The sequence below is a fragment of the Hipposideros armiger genome, unplaced genomic scaffold (assembly GCF_001890085.2).
Source record: "Hipposideros armiger isolate ML-2016 unplaced genomic scaffold, ASM189008v1 scaffold_87, whole genome shotgun sequence".
Classification (NCBI taxonomy): domain Eukaryota; kingdom Metazoa; phylum Chordata; class Mammalia; order Chiroptera; family Hipposideridae; genus Hipposideros; species Hipposideros armiger.
Genome location: NW_017731437.1, coordinates 4,392,300 through 4,413,642, shown reverse-complemented (window position 1 = coordinate 4,413,642; position 21,343 = coordinate 4,392,300). Strand labels below are relative to the sequence as shown.

At 59.0% G+C, this 21,343-nt stretch overlaps 1 protein-coding gene across 15 annotated transcripts in view; it reads right to left on the bottom strand.

Moving 5' to 3' along the window:
- The window catches only part of ENDOV (endonuclease V), a 34,494-nt gene that overhangs the window by 1,842 nt on the left and 11,309 nt on the right, over nt 1-21,343 (bottom strand). For 7 of the 15 annotated variants that reach the window (XR_002124251.1, XR_002124244.1, XR_002124246.1 and 4 more), the window contains one exon: nt 20,679-20,704. Coding sequence is in view for 7 of the 15 variants with exons in the window: in XM_019644299.1 (XP_019499844.1) it covers nt 3,307-3,354; nt 4,630-4,781 (200 nt within the window). In the remaining 8 variants the exon portion in view is untranslated. Of the gene's footprint in view, nt 1-259; nt 3,355-4,629; nt 4,782-16,915; nt 20,705-21,343 lie in introns of those variants that run through there. The other 8 variants (XM_019644299.1, XM_019644301.1, XM_019644297.1 and 5 more) reach the window with 5 other exon arrangements.

Genomic DNA, 21,343 nt, shown 5'->3' with positions numbered 1-21,343 from the left:
CGACTCATGGCAGCCCAGCTCCAGGTCGAGCTGTTGTTCAGCATCTTAGCTGTAGAGGGCAGTGTCACTGGCCCTCATATGTGGGATCCGAACCGGGACCCTCTGGTATCCCAAGCGAGTTCTTAACCATTGCGCCACTCGGCCGGCCCGGGATCAAGGGCTTTTATACTTCCATGTGTTTTCCAAAATTTTTACACTGAACACATGTTAGTTATATAATTTAAATTTTATTTATTTATTTTAAAACCAAATTCTCCAGCCAACTGTGCTCTTCCCCAGTTGCAGTAACTTTCCTTTGAGTCGGACGTCTGGATGAACCCGAGGAGTAGCGACTCCCTCTCCGGCTCACAGTGTTCCACGTGCGTGTTCCCTTCCTGCTTCGTCAGCCCATTCCTGCACGGCGTCCACCTCCAGGGCTGAGGACACGGGGGCTTGCAGCCTGGGGGCGCTGGCTTCACACACACACCTCACCCCGGCTCTCCTGCCTCTGGGTGGGCCGCCCTCCCACCCTCCCAGGGGACCCTGCTGAAGTCCGGGTGTCAGGGACCTCCACAAGGCCCCCAGGCCCTTCTCCTGGGAGCCCCCCAGGTCCTCCAGCCGGGGCAGGAAGGGGGTGAGGCTGCAGAGAGGAGACCAGGCCTCGGCGCGCGTGCGTGGAGGGAGGCGGCTGCAAAATGCTCTGAAAACGTTAACGGGGTCGACTGGACTTGCTGCCTCCTCCGGGGCCGTGGCACCGGGCGCGCAGGCCGGGAGTGGCGGGCCCCCGGGCCGAGCCGGTTCCTGGGGACACCGAGGCCTCCAGGCCCGGCTCTGCTGTGGGGACCCTGCCTGGACCCCGACGCGAGGCCGGGTTGCCACAGCAACGCGCTCTGGCGCTGGGCCATGCGGAGGGGCAGGGGCTGGAGGGGCGCTCTTCAGGGAGCTGCCCCCACTGCTGATCTGCGGGCGCCCGCGGGGGCCCACGGGGCGGGGCTTCCAGCCTGGCGTCCCCCAACATCCAGTCCACCAACTGACCCTGTGGGCTGTGCCTTCTCCTGCCTCTCGGCTCCCATCCTGTCCCAGCTGTTTCCTATCCCCCTTGATTGCTGCCCTGACCTGTAGGCCAGGGTCTCCCGGCTTCACGCTTCAGTCCGTTCTCAACACGGCAGCAGCCAAGGGTCTTGTACAAGTCATGTCCCTTCTCCACGGTTCCCCGTGTTCCTCTCCGTGAAAGTCAAGGTTCCTCCCCCAGCTACCACTCTCTCCCTGCTCTCCCTTCAGCCACCCCCACCTGCTGATTCATGACGCCCCAGGGCCTTTGCACTTGCTGGTCCCCACCCTCCTGTCGCCTGGAACACGACCGCCTCTCACCTCCTTCCAGGCACTGCTCTGACATCTCTCCTTAGTGAGCCGGTCACCTTTTAAAAACACACCCCACCTTCCCCACGCTCCCTGCCGTTTCTTCTCCACGGGTCTTACCACCATCCCACATGGCTGATAATGCACTTCTTTAGTATGTTCATTATGTGAACGCTCCATGGCGGCCAAGAGTTTGTCTTGTTCAGAGCAGAGCAGGTGAGTAAATAATTTAGGCTAAGCAGGTGAATGGGGGGTCTTTTCTCTTCTTCCTCCCACCAAGGGCATGAATCCCCTTGGATGAGTCTCTGAAACGCAAACCAGCAAGGATTGGGCGACCGCCCACGCGCCAAGCGCCATACTTTCAGTATCTCACTCCCAAAGAGCTCGCTGCTGTGGGAGGACGGAACCGCCTCAGGGAGTCTCACCCTTCAAACACAGTCACCCTCAGCTAAGAATCCTCGGGGCTCCAGCCGTCACTGATCCGCGCCCAGCACTCTGCTGGGTGCTGGATTAGATGGAGGCCTGGTGCCGCCCTCTGTGGCTCTGTCTCCTGGGAGGGACTGACAGGAAAGTGATTGGGGCCACAGAGTGGGTGAGTGCTGAGGCCTGTAGAAACAGGAAGCTGGGGTGAACTCCCAGAGCGGGGTGTCTGGTCCCTGGGGGCCGCCCTGCTGCGAAGCATGCACTATGGACAGCGACCATATTGCCTGTGGTTTGGGGTACCAGTCCTCACACTGATTTTACAAACGAGAAACAGGCTCAGACAGGGCAGCCCCCTGACCGAGATCACACCAGTACATGCAGGTTCCAGGCCTTCGATCCAGCCTTTGTGGCTGAGAAGCCTGTACTCCTCCTGGGCACGATGCCACTTCTCAGGCAGGAAGGCTGCCCGGAACCGCGTCCAAATGTCAGGATAACTGGCCTCCCTGGGAGCATGGGCACTGGGAGAGGAGCTCTTTGCAGGGGGTGCGGCTTGGGCTAGCAGGGCAGCCACATGCTGCCAACCTTGTGGGGAGCAGGCCACCAGCCACCCCAGCAGCCAGATGCTCCTGTCCCGTCTGTGGCTCAGAGGCATTTCCTCCAGGAGGCACAGCCACCTGGCTCCTCTCCCTCCTGCCCATCTCCGGCTCGGCTCCAAAGCCCAGGGCTCCAGGGCTGTGTCAGCAAGCGGCCAGGCTGCACTGTCCTTCTGGCCCAGGGCATCTGGCCTGGAAGGGACACCTGGCCCACCTCAGCCCCACAGCCAGGGCATCCGTGGCCCCCTGGAACTCAGTGGCAAGGAGAGCCGGAACCAGGGGAAGGCCACTCTCCTCCATATGCCCGCCAAGTGACAGAGTGTCCTTGGCATGGCCCACCTGGCACTGCCCGCACCACTGAGGCTTCCCTAGGGCGACCCCAGGGCCCCGCTATGCCAGGGCTTCCTCTGCCAGGACGTGTCTGCTCAGGCTGAGGGAGGAAGGGAGGGAGGCCACGGCTGAGGATGCCAAGCCTGTGGGAGTGGAGGAGGGCAGTCCTCAGCCCTTGCCCATGACGTGCCCCCCGGACTGGCAGAGGCATCCGGCCTGCTCTGTACAAAGGGAGAAGCCTGAGAGACTTCCACCGTAGAGATGGGAAAACCAAGGGTCCCAGAGGGGACGGAGCGGGCACGGGGCCGAGGCTGGTTCCTCAGCGCCAGCCTGCCAGGCATGGGGGTTGGAGATGTGACGCGCCATTTTCAAGTTCCGGTTGAGCCAGCTCTCTGGCCCTGACCGGCACCCATGCTTATTTTGCTACAAGATGAAACAGCAAGGCTGAGGAAAGGGGACACCCGGGATCCAAGGGGACCCTCCCGCCAGAAGCAAGGCATTTGGGGGCCCCAGCTGGGCCGGGGAATTGGGGACGCAGATGGCAAGTGCAGGGGTGGTCACGCTGGTCCTCACAGTGCCGGGTGCCCTGCCCTCACCCCGCCAGGTCGGTGGCGTTGTCCTGTCACCCAGGTCCTGAAGACCATGCGAAAACGGTGTCTTTGGCCTCTACCTGCGAATTCAGACAGTCACGAGGGTGGACCCTGCTCTTCTCGGCGGCCTCTCCCCCGCCGAAGCTTCCTGCCAGCAGGCCTTTCCCCTCCCGCACACAGGACCACCTGGGCCCAAGAGACCCCCACTTGGCACCTCAGGGCTGCGTTTCATTCCAGACGCAGAGGGGAGCCCCCACCTTCCCCATCACGTGGCTTGGCCACACTCCTTCGAGGGCCGGACAAGGTCGAGGTGGGGGCAGGAAGGAAGAGATTGTACTTGTGATTGACACGGCACAGACTTCCCAGAGGCAGGAGAGAGGTGCCAGGGTCCCCAGGTCCCCTCCCATCGAGGCCAGAGAAGGTGTCAGGGAGGGAAGGGTCTGATCCCACGATGGGGAGAAGGCTCCCGGGATGTGGGACCACCCTGCGCAAGGGGCACTGGCAGGAGGGGCTCCCTGGGAGCCAGGTGCACGTTGCGGGTGGGGAGAAAGGCTGTGTTTGGGGGCCAGACCCGGTGGGCTCGGAGCCAGGCTGAGCCACGGAGACACAGCCACGGGCTTTGAGCCTAAGGCTGACGGGAGCACAACGGAGCTTGCGGAAGCAGCTTTTCAGCAAGTGGCTTGGAGCTTTCTTGGAAGCAGGCTGAGTATAAATTATAAATAAACAAACGAGAACTCTGCAGCAGGGCGTGGGCCGGCGGGAAGAGAGCGAGACTGGAGGCAGAGACCTCACTTAAGAGCTAATAACACCCCTGAACTTGAACCCACCACTCTCTCTCCAGCCCTGCCCCGCCCTTGGCTCTGGCTGAGGGCATCGCCTGGGGTCTCGGGCTCCTGGGGGCTCACCTTCGCCAGGCTGCAGGAGGAGGCCCATTGCAGACCCCCACGTGGGGAGGCCCACCCCGCTCACACCACCCAAGGGGTGCAGGCCTGAGTCTCCCCGGGACAAAAACAGGGCCTGGTGGCTATTCATCCATGTGGGAGGCATCTTACCAAATGTTGGAAGGGGAAAAAATCCCGTTTTCTTAGCTTTTTTTTTTTCCTTTCTATTTTTTGATTATTTTTCTAGATGACTTCATTTCTAAGAAGGGTGTTAGGGGAGAGAAAGAGAACAGAGGGAGGGAGGACACAGGCCCTGAGGAGGGCTGACGAGGGGGTGGGAGTGAGAGGAGAGCGGGGTGCCCGGGGCCCAGGGAAAAGCCGGGGCCTCTTCCCCGTGGGGTAAGTGGGGCTGACCTGTCCCGACCGTGGGTGTTGACAGCATCCCCTCCTTTTGATCGCACATGGCCCACTCACCCAGCCAGGATTAGCAGGAAAGGGGCTTCTAGGAGCTTCTCCTGGGGGCATGACCTCCCTGCCACACGGACAGAGACGAGAGCAACTCTCCCTCCAGTGAGGTCTCCGTACTCCACAGCCACTTGGAACCAGCAGAATCCACTCCGGCCAGCCTAATGGAAAAAGAAGTTGCTGCAGGATATTAGCAGCTCTGAGAAGCTTCTGGAGAGCCATGGCAGTGCCCGGTGGGCACACACCCAGGAACAACAACCCAACCACAGGGGCTCCACCGCTGGGCACAGACCCGCAGCCCACACCGGCACGGCACTGCTGCCCTGAAAGCCAAGGAGCTCTGCCACCACTCTCGATGGAAGAGACTCGGGGCGTTTGCTTCCTGGTGTTGCTACCTCCTGAGTCAGTCTGCTCGGGTGACTGTGGTTGGAGGAGCCCAGGTCACATGCCCACAGTCGAGCTGCAAGGGAGTCAGGGGCACACAAGCTCTGACTTGTGTCTTACGAAGGTGGGGCTGCGTACGGCAGGAAACGCCCCAGCGAGGTGTAGTCACCCCAGGACCCCCCTAGCTTACAAAGGACTTTTCCAGCCCAAATGCCCAGCAGCTGCTGATCAATAAGGCCGAACCTGTTCCAGGCCCCTCCCCCACCTCCAGGGGCGGCCAGCAACCTCCGCATTCCTTGGCTTGTGGGTGCAACACCTGCCTCCAACTTCCCATGAGTCTCAGGCTCTAGTCTCCCTCTGCCTGACACTTGACATTGGATTTAGGGCCCAACCTAATCCAGGATGATCTCATCTCAAGATCCCTGACTTCGCTGTACCTGCAAAGACTCTTATTCCAAGGAAGGTCACGTTCTGAGGTTCCACGTGGACATGTCTTTTGGGGGCCACCATTCAATCACCCCAAGTGGCATGAGAAATGGGCATGGAGCAGGGTTGAGGAGGGAAGGGAGAGAGGAAAGGCAGGGGCTGGCAGGTGGGAAGGAGAAGCCAGCTGCCCCCAATGTCCGCGGTGTGGGACTGTCTGAACGTCTCTTAGTTACGTAAACCCCAAGTCAGCTTGTGGCTGCCCAGATGGGGTTTTCCGCCACCTCTGGTCCCCTCACTATTGTCTCTTGCCCAAGGCCAGGGGTGTCCCCAATTCCAGGTGCCATGAGCACCCTGCCCCCTTGAGGCCCCAGGATTCCCTGTACCTCAGAACCCCGGGATCTCTGAGTCCAGGAGGCAGGAGAGGCCGGCCTCTCTTGGGCGTTCTTAGCACAGGTGGGAGGGCAGGCCCCACAATCCCCTTCGCTCACCAGGGCCCAAAGCCCTTCCTTTTCTGCCCCCAAATCCTCCCTGTTAGAGTTTAAGCCAGGTCTTCTGACGGGGCTCATTCCTGTCCTTGGCAGCAAAGCTCTGAGAGATGGGGAGCCTTCAAGACGCACCGGTCGGAACCAGAAAATGAAAAGGTCTCGTACAACTTTCTCCCATATCACCTCGTCGGATCCTCGGTTCTGCCTGCGAAGCAGGTGCTGATCCCTTTGTAGAGACAAGGAGGCCAGGGCTGCACGAGACTGAATGACTTGCCTAAGTTCATACAGACAAACCTGAGACTTGAACCCCAAACATCCACTCCAGCTTTTAACACTCTTCCCACCACACTGGGCTCGGTCCCAAGAAGAATCCCATCCACATGAGGGCCTGAATCCTCCTCGAGGCAGGGAACTCACTGCCTAACGACGCTGAATCCACCAGCAGTCCCAAGTGTCAGGGCAGCCTCCTTCATTGAGGGCAAGTCCTGCCTCCTCCACGTCACTCGGCCTCCACAGCCTTGGCAACGACAGCGCCCCTGCCCCCCCAGGACAAATTTCTCCATTTCTGCTCCTTTCTTGAAAAGGAGGGTTTCTGCTCCTTTCTTGAAAAGGATGGTTCTGGCCCCGCTCCAGGTTACCCTCCCTAGAGGGTTTCCTGGCCTCCTGATGCCCAGATTACAATGTCAAGAACACAAGGTCCTTGAGTCGTGAGGAGCTGAGGAGGCTGACCGGACAGGTGTCCCCTGGCACCATACCCGTCAGGCAGAGCTAAGGGCAGGACTGCCCGCACTGGAGGTGAGAGTCTGAGGGCAAGGCCCGCTCATCCGGCCACCTTGGCCGCCTCCAGTTGGGGCCACCACGGACACACCTGGGCAGAGGCAGTCACCCTACCATAGCTCAACAGCGATGTCACACTTTGGAAAAAAGAAAAAAAAAAAAGGCAGCCAACAACAAGCGGAGAGGCTAACAGCTGAGCTGAGTCACCGCGGGCGGGCGTGCGGAGGCGGCACGGGGGTGGGATGGGTGCTGCCCAGGGATGGAAGGGAGGGGAGAGGGGACTCGGGGTCCACCTGGCACCCTCCCCTGGGCTTCTGGAGCTGTGTGTGTAGGGGGCGGGGCACCGCGAGGCACTGGGCAGCCCCTGCAGCCGGGTGTGTGGACCAGGAGCCCAGGGGTGGGGCTGCCCAGCAGGGCTGTGCAGCCAGTGGACCTCGGGCTCCACTCCCACCTACTAACTGTCCCCAGGCCTGCGCCAGCCACTTAATCCTCCTAAGCCCGCCTCCTCTCCCGTCTGATGGGGTCACGGCCGCCTCCTCGGCGGCCCTGCCCGTTCCTGGAGTGCACGGTGCTAAGAGCTTGGGGCAGCATCCAGCATGACGGCCCTGGCCCCGGGGTTCTGCCCACGGTCGTTATGCACGAGAAGCCTTTCGGGGCCTCCAGAGCAGGATTCCGGGGTGCCCTATGAGGGGTTTCCGAGGCTGTCGGTGGCCCTGGGCTATCTCCTTGCTGACTTTCTCATACCTCCGCCTTCCATGGGCCCCAGTGCCCCTGGGGATCTGGGGTCCAGTGGGCTGGGCTTCAGGGCAGTCAGGCCAGGGTGGGTCTCCTACCTCTGCCAGCACCCTGCCCCGGCGCCCAGCCCCCATGGCCTGACAGAACCCTCACTGCGTGGCTCCTGCTGAGGCTGGGGTGGGCTGGCTGCAGAGTGACCCGCGGAGTGACCTTGTCTGACAAACAGCGCTACCCTAACCTCTCTGGGAGCCACGCCTCGGAGCGCATGGCAGAGGCGCTGCCCACGTGCCCTGGATGGACCTGGCAGATTGCACTGGCAGGAGGCCCCTGCAGATGGCAGGCATCTGTTTGCTGAGGACGTCCCCGTCCTGCTGAAGCTCAGGGTTTAGGAGCTGGAAGGCGCCCTGCTGATGATCGATGCTCACTCCTTCAGGCCCCGAGGCCCCGAGAGGGAAGCAACTTGCCCAAGGCCACCAGCGAGTGGCAACAGGGGGACCCCTGCCCTGACCAGCGCCTCCAGGGCCCGGCATCCCCTAGGAGGTCGCGTCAGGATTCCCTGGGCCCTTTACCAGGAACCGGCACCAGGGGCCTCAGCCCAGCCCGGCAGCCCATGCGATTCCTCCCTCCTAGTCACTCCCTGCTCCCCCACCAGCAGGCGCCTGCCTCTCCCACCCCCACGCTGCCGGCGGGAAGGGGTTCCTATGGCACCCCTTCCTCCGCACACACTTAGCTCACTGGCAGCCCATCTGCCCCAGCCCGTTAGCAGCAGATGCCGCCGTGCACAGCGGTGCCTGAGCACCGAGGCCTGGCGCCTGCAAACGGACGTGAGGACTGCCAGCCAGGCACGGGGCTCACACTGGGCTGGGGCGGTGGCTCCTCACCAAGACAAGGACAGGAGAGGGCCCGGCCCCCCAGAGCGTCCCCAGGGCTGAGGACCAGAAGGATCAGGGTGTGAGAGGGGTTGACTTCACAGCTGTCCTTGCAGCCCCCCACCCCTAGGGCTCCAGCTGCCTGGGACGGATCTGGTGGGTGGGCGGCTCTGTAGCAGGATGCACCCCTGGGGGCAGAGTTCTGCAGCTCCCTGGGGAGGGCCCAAAGCGTGGTGGTACTGCTCCCCACGGAGGTTGGTGGAGCCCGCGGACAGAACCCACAGGGTCTGCCACTGTCCAAAGAGCATGTGAAGGCTTGTGGGAGCGGGTCCACAGCTTCCAGCCCCTCCACACAGGTCAGACCCACGGCTGGGGCTCACGGGCGGGCTCTTCGCTGTCAGCCCACCTCAGCGCCTGGCCCGCTGGGCCCCAAGCCCCATCCCAGCTCCCTTCTCTACCCCTTGTGACTTCTCACCACTAATGGGGGCAGATGGCAGAGCAGAGTTGGAGGACCCGAGGGCTGGCCTCACACCTTAGGGTGAGAGCGCAGCATATCCCCATTCGAGTCCTGCTGAAGCAGGTCAGACACAAGCTGTGAGGGGAGAAGAGGCAGCCGGGGACGTGAGCACGCGTGTGTGTGTGTGTGTGTGTGTGTGTGTGTGTGTGTGTCTGCACGCTGGTCCCGCACCACCGGGGTGCTGGGTGAGGGTGGGGGGGCTGCAGGGTCTGGGGTGCCCAGAGTGGGCGGGGCCTGGAACTGTGGCCAAGACAGTTCCTGGACACACTGGTCCCTGGATCCACTGACCCTTCCAGGATGCACGTGGCCAGCTGGCGAAGAGCTTCGTTTTCATGGCAGCAACCTCAGCCCTGGGCCAGGGACTAGGGGGTGGCCAAGGACCCCGAGAGCTCTCCCAGCCCCAGGAGCAGAGCTTTGCCTCCCGTGAGTGCCCAGCTGAGCACTGGAGGGCCAGCCGGACATGGGGGAGGAGCCTGGGTGGAAAGGCTGTTGGCTGCTGGGCCCACCCACTGGTGTGGGGTAGTGCACGCACACTCTCCCAGTCCAGCAAAGACACAGGAAACTGGCCAAGCCTGGAGTCCTGTGGACTCTGGTTTGACAGCAGGTAGAATCTCCTGATTCTGTGAAGAGTGAGAACACATTAGCGATCCGCACTCAGGGCTGCCTGCTGCCGACACGTCTGGTTCATGGCCTCGAGCTGAGTCCCATGAGAGGTGACGGGGGAGAGGTGAACGGGTCTCGGGGCCGGTGCCAGCCAGCCTACCTGGAGCAGACAGATGGGTGCACAACATGACCTCTGGGGACTCCGTTAGCTGAGGGCCCAGAAGCCGTAAAAATCAAAACTCACTCCCAGGCCCTACAGCACAACCCCCCCAGCACCCCCACAGTGCGGGGCCAGTGTGCAGACACACACACACACACACACACACACACACACACACACACACGCCCCCGCCGCCTCGTCTCCCCTCACATCGTGCATTTGTTTTGCTTCAGCAGGACTCGAATGGGGACACGCTGCACTCTCACAATTGGCAGCTTCCTCTGATCCCCCCACGGAGGTGCCATATGTCAGTGTCATGAGTAAGCACAGGCTCCACCGCTCGGGGGCTGGGAAGTGGCAGCTGCCAATCACCGCCCAGTAGACACGGTGGGGCCACCACAGGGTGGGGACCAGCTCCACCAGAGGGGCGGGCCAGGCAGGGGGCAGCGGGGGGAAACCAGGCCAATATGCTGGGGTCCAACTGTGGTCACTGGCCCTCACGAGGAGCGGCCCAGGCGGCCAGAGTGCTCTCCTGAAAACCAAACCTAAAAGGCATGAGGTGGCCAGAACCCCCGACTCTGCCCCCTAGCCGGGTCTGTGTGCCTGGCAGCCACCCCCTCTCGGATACCATCTTCCTGCTGGGCTGCACCCCTCGCCCCAGTGCCTCTCCCCACCACGTGCTTCACATGAGCCTCCCGTCAGGGAGCTGGGGACCAAGGCTTCACCCGCAGGAAGGAGGGAACCAAATTCAGCCAGCACCTGCCGTGGCCGGCACTGCTCACTCTCAGCATGGTCCTGGAAGCCAGGACTACTAGCCCCACTCTACAGGTGAGAAACTGAGGCTCCGTAACTTTTTGAGAAACTGTCTCCAAGTCTTATAGCTCGGAATGGCGGAGCCTGGCTCTGCTATGGCATGCCTTTTTGCTGCCAAAGGCTCCAAGCACTGGGCCCGGCGTGCTGTTCTGTGCCCGGGTGCCCTCACCAGCCCCACACTCTGGAACACGGCAACGCCTCCTTTACATCGCTGCCCTGCTCAGGTACCCGGAGAGTTAATGCTCCCCTCCTCGCTGCCCGAAGGATGCCCTTACCCATCGTGGACCCTGCAGAGGCCACAAGTCAGGGACACCCATCTGTACATTCTGCCCTCCCCGCCCAGCAGTTAGGCCTGCCCCCACAGGTGGTTCTGGAATGAATGAATGAATGCAAGGCGGCTGCAAAAGCCTTGTGCGGGGCACCCCTGGCGTGACTGCAGAGCTGTACGCCTTCCCTCATTCGGGGCCCTGCTGGAGGCTGAGGCAGCGACGACCGGATTGGAGTATCCGCTCGGGGTTAATTGGCTGCCCCTCGCTGCCGGCATGATGGATTCTGCTTGACATTTCCCTGGATAGTTAATTGATACCTAAGTAATTTGTCATGGAGACCTTGTTATATGCCAACTGGGTCCCCTAAGCCGTCAGCATCTGTGCCCCAAAAACAAGATTGGCAAGTTAATAATGGAACCTTAATCACGCGGTTCCCCACTGGCACTGGAAGAAAATTACCCAGGGACAAGATTGGGGTACAGCTGGGAAGAGGCAATGGAGGGTCCTGAGAGACTCTGGGGCCACAGCAAATCCGAGAAGGTCCCCTCTCCTCAGTCTGCCCAACTAGTGTGCCTTCTTCCGGCGACAGTGCTGACTGCCACTGAGAAACCCCCTCCAAGGTGGGCAGGGGCTGATTCCACTCCCTGCACCCCAGCTGGGCACATGGTCCACCCCCCAGCCAGTGTTCTTGTCAAACAGTGACCATGGTCAGGCCAGGCAGCCAGAGCCGAGGGCGTGGCCCTGGGGCTTCGCTGGAGCCTTTGGGATAGAGGGGTGCACTCGGCCTGGGAAACCTACAGGCAGCAAATAAGCCTGGGGCTGCTGCCGGCCATCCAGCCCCGAGTGAACTGACAAGCCTCGGTTTCTGGTTTCGCTTAAGGTGGTTCCCAGCGAGTTCTCACCTCAGACGTACGAGTGCTCACCCCTGGACTCAGGCTGTGTGGGGTCTGCTCACAAGAGCTACAGAGGCGCTGGCTTCCTAAATGCGTCCACTCAGCTGGAACGGTACAGAGGTGAGCACGGCCCCCGCACGAGGGTGACACACCAACTCATGAAGCATCCTGTGTGTTTTTATAAATTGTATTATTAGGGGGTCTAGAGTTGCTATCAATAGGAATTCAATAACCTGCTTAACTGGGATTTTAAAAAAAAAAAAGTTGAGAGTGGAGCCAGCCGTGACAACAGAACCAAGAACGACTTCTCAATTTGGACGGGTCAGCTAGGACACTGCACAATACAGGATAGATACGGAATTGGTGGGTCCCAGTGCAAAAGGAAAACATACAGCTTGTTTAAAAATCATTAAAATAGATTAATGAATGAAAAAAATAGAGCTACGGAGGAGCGCCTGGGCAGGAAGACAGCCAGGTGCAGCAAGGCCCAGCCAAGGGACCAGGGTGGGGCCAGAGGGGAGGAGGTCCCGAGGGTGGCCCCGCGCCTGCCCAGGGTTGGCAGGGACAGGGCGGAAGCGGAGGAAAGTCAAGCAGCGGCTCCACGGGCATCTCTGACCACACAGCCAGGCCAACACCCCGGCCCTGGCTTCAGCACCACGGACAGCGGCAGCCTCACCAAGGCGCCACTGAGGGCCCAGAGCAGAGGAGTGTGGGCTCTCCCACCACACCTGGAGTCTCGCATCGTGAAACGTGACAGTGCAGTCCATCTTGAGGCTGTTGACAGACACCTGAAAGACATCACTGTGTCCTTGTGCCTTAGAAACAATAATTCTGGGTAAAATAAATCTGCCACTTTTCCAGGTGTCCCGGCTGGAAGACCAATAGGGGCACTGGTTTCTGGGATGGAGACAAGGGTGAGGTTACAGCTCCATATACACGCTCTCAAGAAGCCACCAGCTCGGGGCCGGCCGAGTGGCGCGATGGTTAAGAGCTGGCTTGGGACAAGAGAGGTCCCCGGTTTGGATCCCACATATGAGGGCCAGTGACACTGCCCTCTACAGCTAAGATGCTGAACAACAGCTCAACCTGCCTCACCCGGGAAGAGCGCAATGATGGTGCCAACTTGGGCCAGTGAAGCAACGTCCTCCACAACTAGACTGAAGGACAAAACAGCAACTTCTCTGTTCCCCTCCCCCAATTCCCCAATAAAGATCTTTAAAAAAAAAAAAGCCACCAGATGACGCACACCATTGAAACAAGGGAGCAGCCCACACAGAAGACCGCATGGGACACATGAAGGACGGGATTGGACACAGGTGAGGGTGGAGGGAGGTCCTTGGGGATGATATGGAGCAGGTGTCCAGGGCAACCGAGACAGGTGGGGATGGGGGCAACGGCTCTGTGTTGGTTATTATCTTTTGCAAGTAACAAGTTATTCCAGAACAAGGATGGGCCATCTCAGTGTCTGAGGGTAGGAGCCTGGGAGGTCAGCTGGCTGGTTCTGGCTCAGGGTCTCTCAGGGGGTTGCACTCACGATGGCGGCCAGGGCTGCGGCCACCTGAAGGCTTGACCAGGGCTGGAGGATGCGCTTTCAAGATGGCTCCCTCACATGATGAAGGGCAGGCGGGCTCAGTGCATTGCCACGCGGACTTCACAGAGCAGCCTATAACATGGCCACTGACTTCCAAGTGGATGATGAAAGGCGGGCAGGGGGGAGGGGCGCCATCCCAAGTCCCAATGGGTTTTATGGTCCAGTATCAGAATAACACAGCCTTACTCCTGCACCTCCATCGGTCATACAGACCGACCTGGTTCAGCGTGGCCAGATGACCACACAAACCCCAGGGGCATGGATCACCGCGGGCCATCTCGGAAGCTGGCTGCCACAGGCTCCAAAAAACCCCCAAATTCATAGGTGGCATGATGTTTTTAATGTGCAAAAGAAGATTTGAATTTCCATTGCAGGGTTTGGGGATGTTAGTAATGGGTTCATAGAAAATAAACCAAACCTAAAACGTGAGGCAATTATTAAGTCCAGGAAAAACAAGAGGTTGCACAAAAAAGATGTAATTACAATATGTTCTTTGTGCAAAGAAATAATGATGCACTCCATTCTGATTCAATCAAAGTGTGTGGGGGTAAGGGGGGTGTGTGGGAGGGGCTACTTGTGAGGACACAGACCCTCAGCCCCCCAACAGCAGGAAGTCAGTGGATAATTTCTAACTCTGAAAAAAAAATTAGCATGCTCTTTAGAAGGAAATACAAAACAAACAAACAAACCAAAACAAAAATTTTACCTCTGAGAAGGGGACTCAGGAGTGGGGTGAGTAGGTAAGGGGCTGCTGGTTTTTCATCTCCTCTTAACAGCGACTTGTTACAAAAACACTCCAGCCTGGCCCCCACCCCCAGCTCTCTGCTGAGCCCCAGGGAAGCGCCTAGGCAGCTGCCTCCCGCTCCAGGGCAGGAGCCCCTGCATCCTGGGGCTGGGTCTTCCCTCCACTGCTTCCCCCAAGTGGCCACTGAGTCGCGAGGCCTGCTTGCCTGTCTCTGATCACATCCTCCCCTTGTTAGCCCACCTCCCCGGCCCCTTCCTCACTCTTCTCCCCATTGAGTGAGGAGGAACCAGACCGGGGGAGGGGGGGGGGCCCAGCCCTGTCCACAGCCACGGCTGTGCCCTGGCCCCTCGGGCCTGCGCTCCTCACCCGGCCTCCAGCACCGCCCACGGTGGTGGGACGCTGGGCGCTGCTCCCGCTTCCCGGGAGGTGAACTGGGGATAGCGGGCCTCCTCCATCATTTCCACGACACCCTGCCTAATTACCCAGCGTGCTACTCGTTTGGATGTCAGTGCCTTTAATTAATAATGTGGTGAAACTCCACGCAGCGCCTGGCCCAGGCAGGGCGGCAGGGACAGCTGGGGCCGGGCAGGCCCCCGGTGAGCCCCTCCTCACACGCCCACCCCCAGCAAGAGCAGAGGCCTGGGGCTGGACGCCAGGGCCCCGGGGCCTTGTCCCCGCTCCTTCTCACCACTCCACAGTGAAGCCCCTTCTAGGGACCTTCCAGGAGGCAGGGAAGACCCTGAGGGGTACGTGTACCAGGGACTGGAGCCTCGGTCGGGGATGGGCTCCCCTGAGCCCAGGAGGAGAGGTGGGGTACGATGGGAGGGGCCAAGGAGCCCAGCTCAGACCCAGCAGACCACAGGGGTGGGCACAGGGGAGGGACTGACCTGATCGGTAAAGGGCCACTCCTAGCCCTGGGCGTCCTCCGTTCCTGACTGGCCCAAGAGGGGGCTGGGTGTAGGCAGGCTGGGAGGCTGGGGTCCCCAAGGCGGGGAGACCTGAGGGGACTGGGTATAACCTGCAAAGGTCAGGCCAACCTACTTCCTCGCAGCCCGTGGGTGAGGCGGGGCCTGGGGAGGGGGCCCAGAGGCCACCACGTTAACAGGAACATCTATTTGGGTCCAGCTTGAATTATTGAGTGGCTCAAGACTTATTCTTGGCTCTGGGGCGGGCTGTGGTCTGCGGAGACGGACATCACCTCAGCCCTATTTTTACAGATCTGCGGGAAGGAGCCGAGACGCCACCCCACTTAGGGCCCACGTGCCCTTCTGAATAGGGGCAAGGGGACAGGGCAGAGCAGGGTGGAGGCGGGCAGGACGTGCCGCCCGGAAGCCCCCTCCCCAATGCTCTCCAGGTGTCCCATGAATGAACCTGGCCAGCAGGCCCAGGCCCCACCTCAGCCCCCACCACCAACTGCTTCTGTGCCCCATCCACACCCTGCCACCGACCCTCTAGCTGAACCCCCAGCCTGGCCCACCCCCAAACCCTGCACCCCACTCCCCCACGCCAGGTCCCCTCCGAGAAGCTGTGGGTTGTATCCATGCCCACTATGTGGGCCGCGGTCTCAGCAAGCCACTTCATCTCAGCCCTGATGCGGCCTGGGTGTGGCCATTAGACAGGAATGAGGGGTCTGTGGGTTCTCTTCCTTGAGGCAGCAGCCAAAACTCCGGTCCCTTTAAGGTCATACTCCTCCCCAACAGGCTTAAGCCCCCACTTGGCCCACCCAGGGTTATCCACAAGTGACTCTCCTGGAACCCCATTCCCCTGAGATCAGGCCCTTAGCTAGGACTTACTGGGGCTGTAATGAGTTTCTGATGGGGTAGGATTTGCACCTTTTGGGGCCTGTGTGCCTGGGGAGAGCTGGAAGCACTTGAAGGCAGATGTGGATTGAGCCTTGACCTTCCGCGAATCCTGCGGGGGGAACTCTGCCCTCCCAACCCCCCCCTGAGCCAGGGTCACTGTGGGGGCACCTTTGGGGGTGGGGACAGGGCTCCTTAGAAACCACTCACAACCAGACTGACTCAGAAAAAAACCTCAAATTACAAAATCAGGAAAGACGGTGGGGACACTACCAGAACCTTTATAGAAATAGAAAGAAAATATCATGAACAATTACAGGCCAACTCATTAGAAAATCTGGATAAAATGGACAAATTCCTGGAACCACACAAGCTACCGATTCAAGAAGAAACAGGAAATCTTCATAGACCTACAACAAGAGATTGAACTAGTAATCAATTCACCTTTTGACAAAGAAAAGCATGGGGCTAGGTGGCTTCAACAAGGATCACCACCAATCCCCTCAAACTCTTCCAAAAAGCAGATGAGGGGAACCTCCCAACTCTACTATGAGGCCAGCATCGCAGTCATATCAAAGACAGGCAGACACCACAAGCAAACTACAAACCAACATCCCTTATGAATATAGATGTAGAAATCCTCAACGAATACCAGCAAATCGAACTCAGCAGCACACTAACAGGATTACACACCACGACCAATGAGGACTTATTCCAGAAATGCGAGAGAGGCTCAAAATGTGAGAGCCAATCAGTGCAGTCCACCACGTTACCAGATGAAGGACAGTGATCATTTCCATAGGTGCAGAAAAAGCACTGGACAAATGCAACACCCTTTCGTGGTAAAGACACTCAACAAGCAGGAATACAAGGGAGCCTGCCCACCTGATGAAGGGCATCTATGAAAGCCCACAGCTAACGTCACACTCAATGGGGAGCTGACGTCTTTCCCCCAAAGATCGGGAACAAGACAAGGGTGTCTGCTCCCACCACTGTATTCACCACGAGATTGGAGACTCTGGCCAGGACAGTTAGGCAAGAAAAGAAATGAAAGGCACCCCGATTGGAAAGGAAGGAGCAAAACTATCTGTATCCACAGATGACACGCTCTCATGTATAGAAAACCCCTAAGTCTCTCTCTCTCTCACACACACACACACACACACACACACACACACACACACACACACACACACACGAGTACAGCAAGTTAGACACAGGACACAAAAATCAGTTGTTATTTTAATACACTAGCAATGGACAATCCAAAAATGCAATTAATAAAACAATTCCATTTACAATAGCATAAAAAAGAATAAAATGTGTAGGTGTAAATTTAACCGAAGGAAGTACAAATCTTGTACACTGAAAACTATAAAACATTGTTGAAAGAAATGAAGATCTAAATAAAAGACACCCATGTTCAGTGAGCGGAAGACTTACTATTGTTGAGAGATGGACTGCTCCCCAAGTTGATCATGCAATCCCTATCAAAATCCCAACAGCCTTTTTTTGCAGAGATGGACCAGCCGGTCCTAAAGTTCCTGTGGCATTCATTGCAAAGGACCCCGAAGAGCTGTACACAAACATGGACTCAAAATGGATCTCAATGTAAGAGCAGAAACTATTAAACTTAGATGGAAACAGAAAAATTTTTGTGACCTTGGATTAAGCAATGGTTTCTTCAATGACACCAAATACACAAGCAACACATGAAAAATAGGTAAATTGGACTTCATCAAATTAAAAACCTTTCATGTATCAAAGGACACTATCAAGAAAATGGAAAGATAACCCACAGGGCGGGAGAACATATTTATAAATTATATAACTGAAAAAGGTCTGGGACCCGCAATATGTAAAGAGCTGTTACAGCTCAACAACGAAAAACCACCCATTTTTCCAAAGGTCAAAAAATTTGAGCAGACACTTCTCCCGAGATGTACAGATGGCCAATAAGCTCATGAAATGATGCTCAATGTCGTTTGGCATCAGGGAAAAGTGAGTCAAACCGTGAGATACCACATCACCCCACGAGGATGGCCAGAATCAAAGACAAGGACAAGTGTTGGTCAGGGTGCGGCGAGACTGGAACCCGTGTGCTGCTGGTGGGGCTGTAATCAGGTGAGGCTGCTGTGGAGAACAGCTTGGCCATTCCTCAGAAAGTTCAACAGTCACCATATGACCCAGAAATTCCAGGTATCTCCTAGGTATCTACCTAGAACTGAAAGCGTAAGTTCATACAAAAACTTGTACCTCAGTGTTCATGGCAGCATTATTCATAATGGTCCCACAGAGAAACCACCCAAACATCCACCAATATGATGGGTGAGCAGAGAAAAACATGCTCTCCATATATTGGAGCGCCATTCGGCCATAAAAAGCAGCACTGGCACAGGCTACAACGCAGATGGACCTTGGAAATGGTGCCAAGGAGAGAGGCCAGCACCAAGGTCACACACACACAGTGTGACCCGTCTGGATGAGATGCCCAGGGGCAAGTCTACAGAGAGAACGCAGGTTAGTAGCTGCCGGGGGCCAGGGTTTCGCTACCCAAGGCAACGGAAAAGCTCTAGAACTAGTGAGTTTGGATGTACTGACAACCACTTAACTGTCTGTCCTTTAACATGTTTAAAATGGTGGCTTGTTAGTTGCCTGCAGACAACTCTCCTCTGGGCTGTGGCCTGCTCCTCTGGAGGGGAGGGAGCCCCCTACGTCAGAGAATGTGCAGGTCCGGTCGTCACGCCCCCAGCCCAGGAGGCCCACCTGACCCCTGGTCAGAGGGACCAGTGGCTTCACGTAGGGCCTGACTCCTACCCCAGGAGGCCATGGCCACGCAGCCGTTCTCAGAGGTGGGGTGGAGGGCTGCTGCTGCAGACACCGCCCCTGGAAGCGCCCCTGTGTGTGCCCTGCAGGTCTGCATCCTGGGGCTGGGGTGGCGTCAGGAGCTTGGTACATGAGGACCCCTATACCTTCTGGTTTCTCCCTTCTCACCGTTGGAGTTGGCAAACAGCCTTGCAGACCGATGGTCATGAACGCTGGCCTCCACAGGCCCTTCTTCAAATGTCATTTCCCTTGTCAGGGACTGACTGCGTGCCAGGCACACGGGGCACAGCTGTCTGGTGAGGCAGGACAGGCATTACCCCAGCTTTGCCAGGGCCAGTAGGCAAGAGGCAGCCAGGCCCAGCCAGCTCTGCCCAGTTTCTGGCCTGGGCTCCCAAGCCCTCACCCCTGGTCCTGAGCTCCAGGAAGAGAAAGACCCGGAAGTTAGATGGGCAGTGCCGTGCCAGGCAGGGGGCACCAAGAGCTTTGTGGGGCGGTGAGGGACAGGGCCCGCAGGGGAGCAGGCTAGTCACCCTGGCACGGTGTCTCAGGCGTCAGGGACAGCTCAGCACCCTAGGTCTCAGCAGGAAGAGGGGATGAGGCAGCAGCTGCCCAGGGCCCTGCCAAGGTGAGAAGAGGTGCCAGGGGACACCTGAAGAGGTGGCAAAAGCACGAGAGGTCAGAGCCTGGGGGAGCGGTCCGTCCCACCTACAGGGACCCCTCGCAGGCACCCATGGGACATGACGGAACCACTCACTCCAGTGGGCTACTGAGTAGAGCCCCGTAAGCACCTGGGGGCACCCACAGCCCCACTTCCTGGGGTTGTGGTTTGTCCGCAATAGGGGCTGCTATCGAGTGGGGCAGCCCCAGCCCGCCTTATGAAGGGGCTTCAGGAGCATAAGGGGAAGGGGAACAGCACCCCACCAGCCCAAACCGCAGGCTGCCTAGCTCACTGTGCCCTCTGCTTCTCCCCGGGTCCAGGCCCTGGAGAGGTTCACTTGTCATCGTGAACAGACACGGGAGGGGGGCACGGAGGGCGTGCTGAGACCCGGGCCTCCTGGGCTTCTGTTTCAGGCGGTCAAACCCACAGCCAGCTCCCTTTTGGGAGGCAGGACGGAGAGCAAGGAAGGCCTCCTCTCAGGTAGGATTCCAGGCTCCTTGGGGAACCTGGGGGCTCGAGTGCCCTGGTGGGACCCACACCGAGAAAGGGCCAGGACAGACAGCTGCACCCCACAGTGGGCCTCTGGGTGAGGAGGCTGGTGGGGCATGGAGCCGTGCTGGCAGCGTAGCAGAGCACTCTCGGCCCTCGAACCCAGTGGTGACAGGGCCACCACCCTCCTAGGCCCTGGCACAGGCTTCAGGGCCTGAGACCTAGCCCTTCGGGCACCAGTGCCAGTGTCTGTCTGGAAGCCCAGGCTGCCCCTGCATGTCCGTCCGCCCCCCCCCCTGCTCAGGCCCCCTCCGGGCAGGCGGGGCAGCCAGGGGCCCAGCCCCCCCAGTGACCAACCTCAGCTCGGACCGTCCTAGGTCGGGGCAGAAGCAGCTCAGTGTGGCTGCGAGGAGGGGGACTGGGTTAAAAATGAACAAAAAGCAAAATAAAAAACAATCGGTAATGTGCAGTCAGAGGAGACAGAGCAGAAGCTGTGGATGACATGAGGTCTGCCTGCTGTGAGCCCATCCAGTCACTTTTGGAAAAAAACAAAACCCCATGTCCCCACGAACCCTGAGTCCCCTCCCGTGCCTTTGGAAAAGCGATCTCGCGCTTTCTGGGCCTGGCGTTCTGTGGCGTGAAGTCAGTCTTCTGCTGAGCGTGCTCCAGGCCACTTCAGGCCTCATGACCGTGACTGTGCAGCAGGAGGGACCACCCACCACACAGCCCATCCTGGCAGGGCTGTGCCTGCTGTGTCCTTGGAGCCCGGGTGCCCTACGTGTTGTTGGGGGGGCACTTTCCAGTCCCTAGAGGAGCCCCCAGGGCTGGTTACCGTTCTGAGGCTGGAAGCAGGCGGCAGGTGGCCTGAGTCTTCAGGGCGCCCTGCTCCACTCCACCCTCAGCCCCGGCCCTTGTACTCCTTGATGCCTGGGGCTTCCGGGTGCGTTCTGGGGCCTTGGCTGTGGGCCCCGGGGGCCTGCCCTCACCTGCCTGCTCTTCTGAGCCTCCCTTGGGGCCCACCTCTGGTTTCTGCACCTTCCGGCTCCTGGCAATGACATCGAAAAGGGGCAATGTCACACCCGAGCCCAGAGCCCCCTCGCTCACCAGGTGGTCCCTGGGGGCTGCTGAGGGACCGGCCAGAGGTGCAGCCAGACCCAGGTGGCCAGCCCCCACCCCTAGGACAGCTCCGGGATCCCAGCCGCACCTTCCCCCCCGCCGCCATTCTCAAAGCAGCTTGGTGGACATCAACAAAGAAAATGCCCGAGGAACCCGGGAGGGCCCGGTTCCTGCCTGGATGTCAGAGGCCAGGCTCAGAACCCACACCACCCACTGAAATCACTCCGCTGCTCATCAACGCCCTGGGCCTCAGTTTCCTCATCTGTAAAGCGGGTCACAGTACCTGTCTCCTGTCAAGGTGCTGTCAAGATTAAACCACCAGTCACTGCTGGTGGTGACAACCCGTGTCCACCGAACTCTCATGAGAGCCCAGCAGGACAAGAATCACTACATCAGCTTTGCAGATGAGGAAGCCAAGGCTCAGAGAGCGGATGTGGCACAGCTGGTGATGCAGTCGGGAGGCCAGCTGGCCTGACTCCCACGGCCTTTGTGCGGGGCCCCTGCCCCAGCACCTCCCAGGTACGTGGCCCAAGGTAGGCGGGGGCAGCCCTGGGAGAGGCTGAGCCCC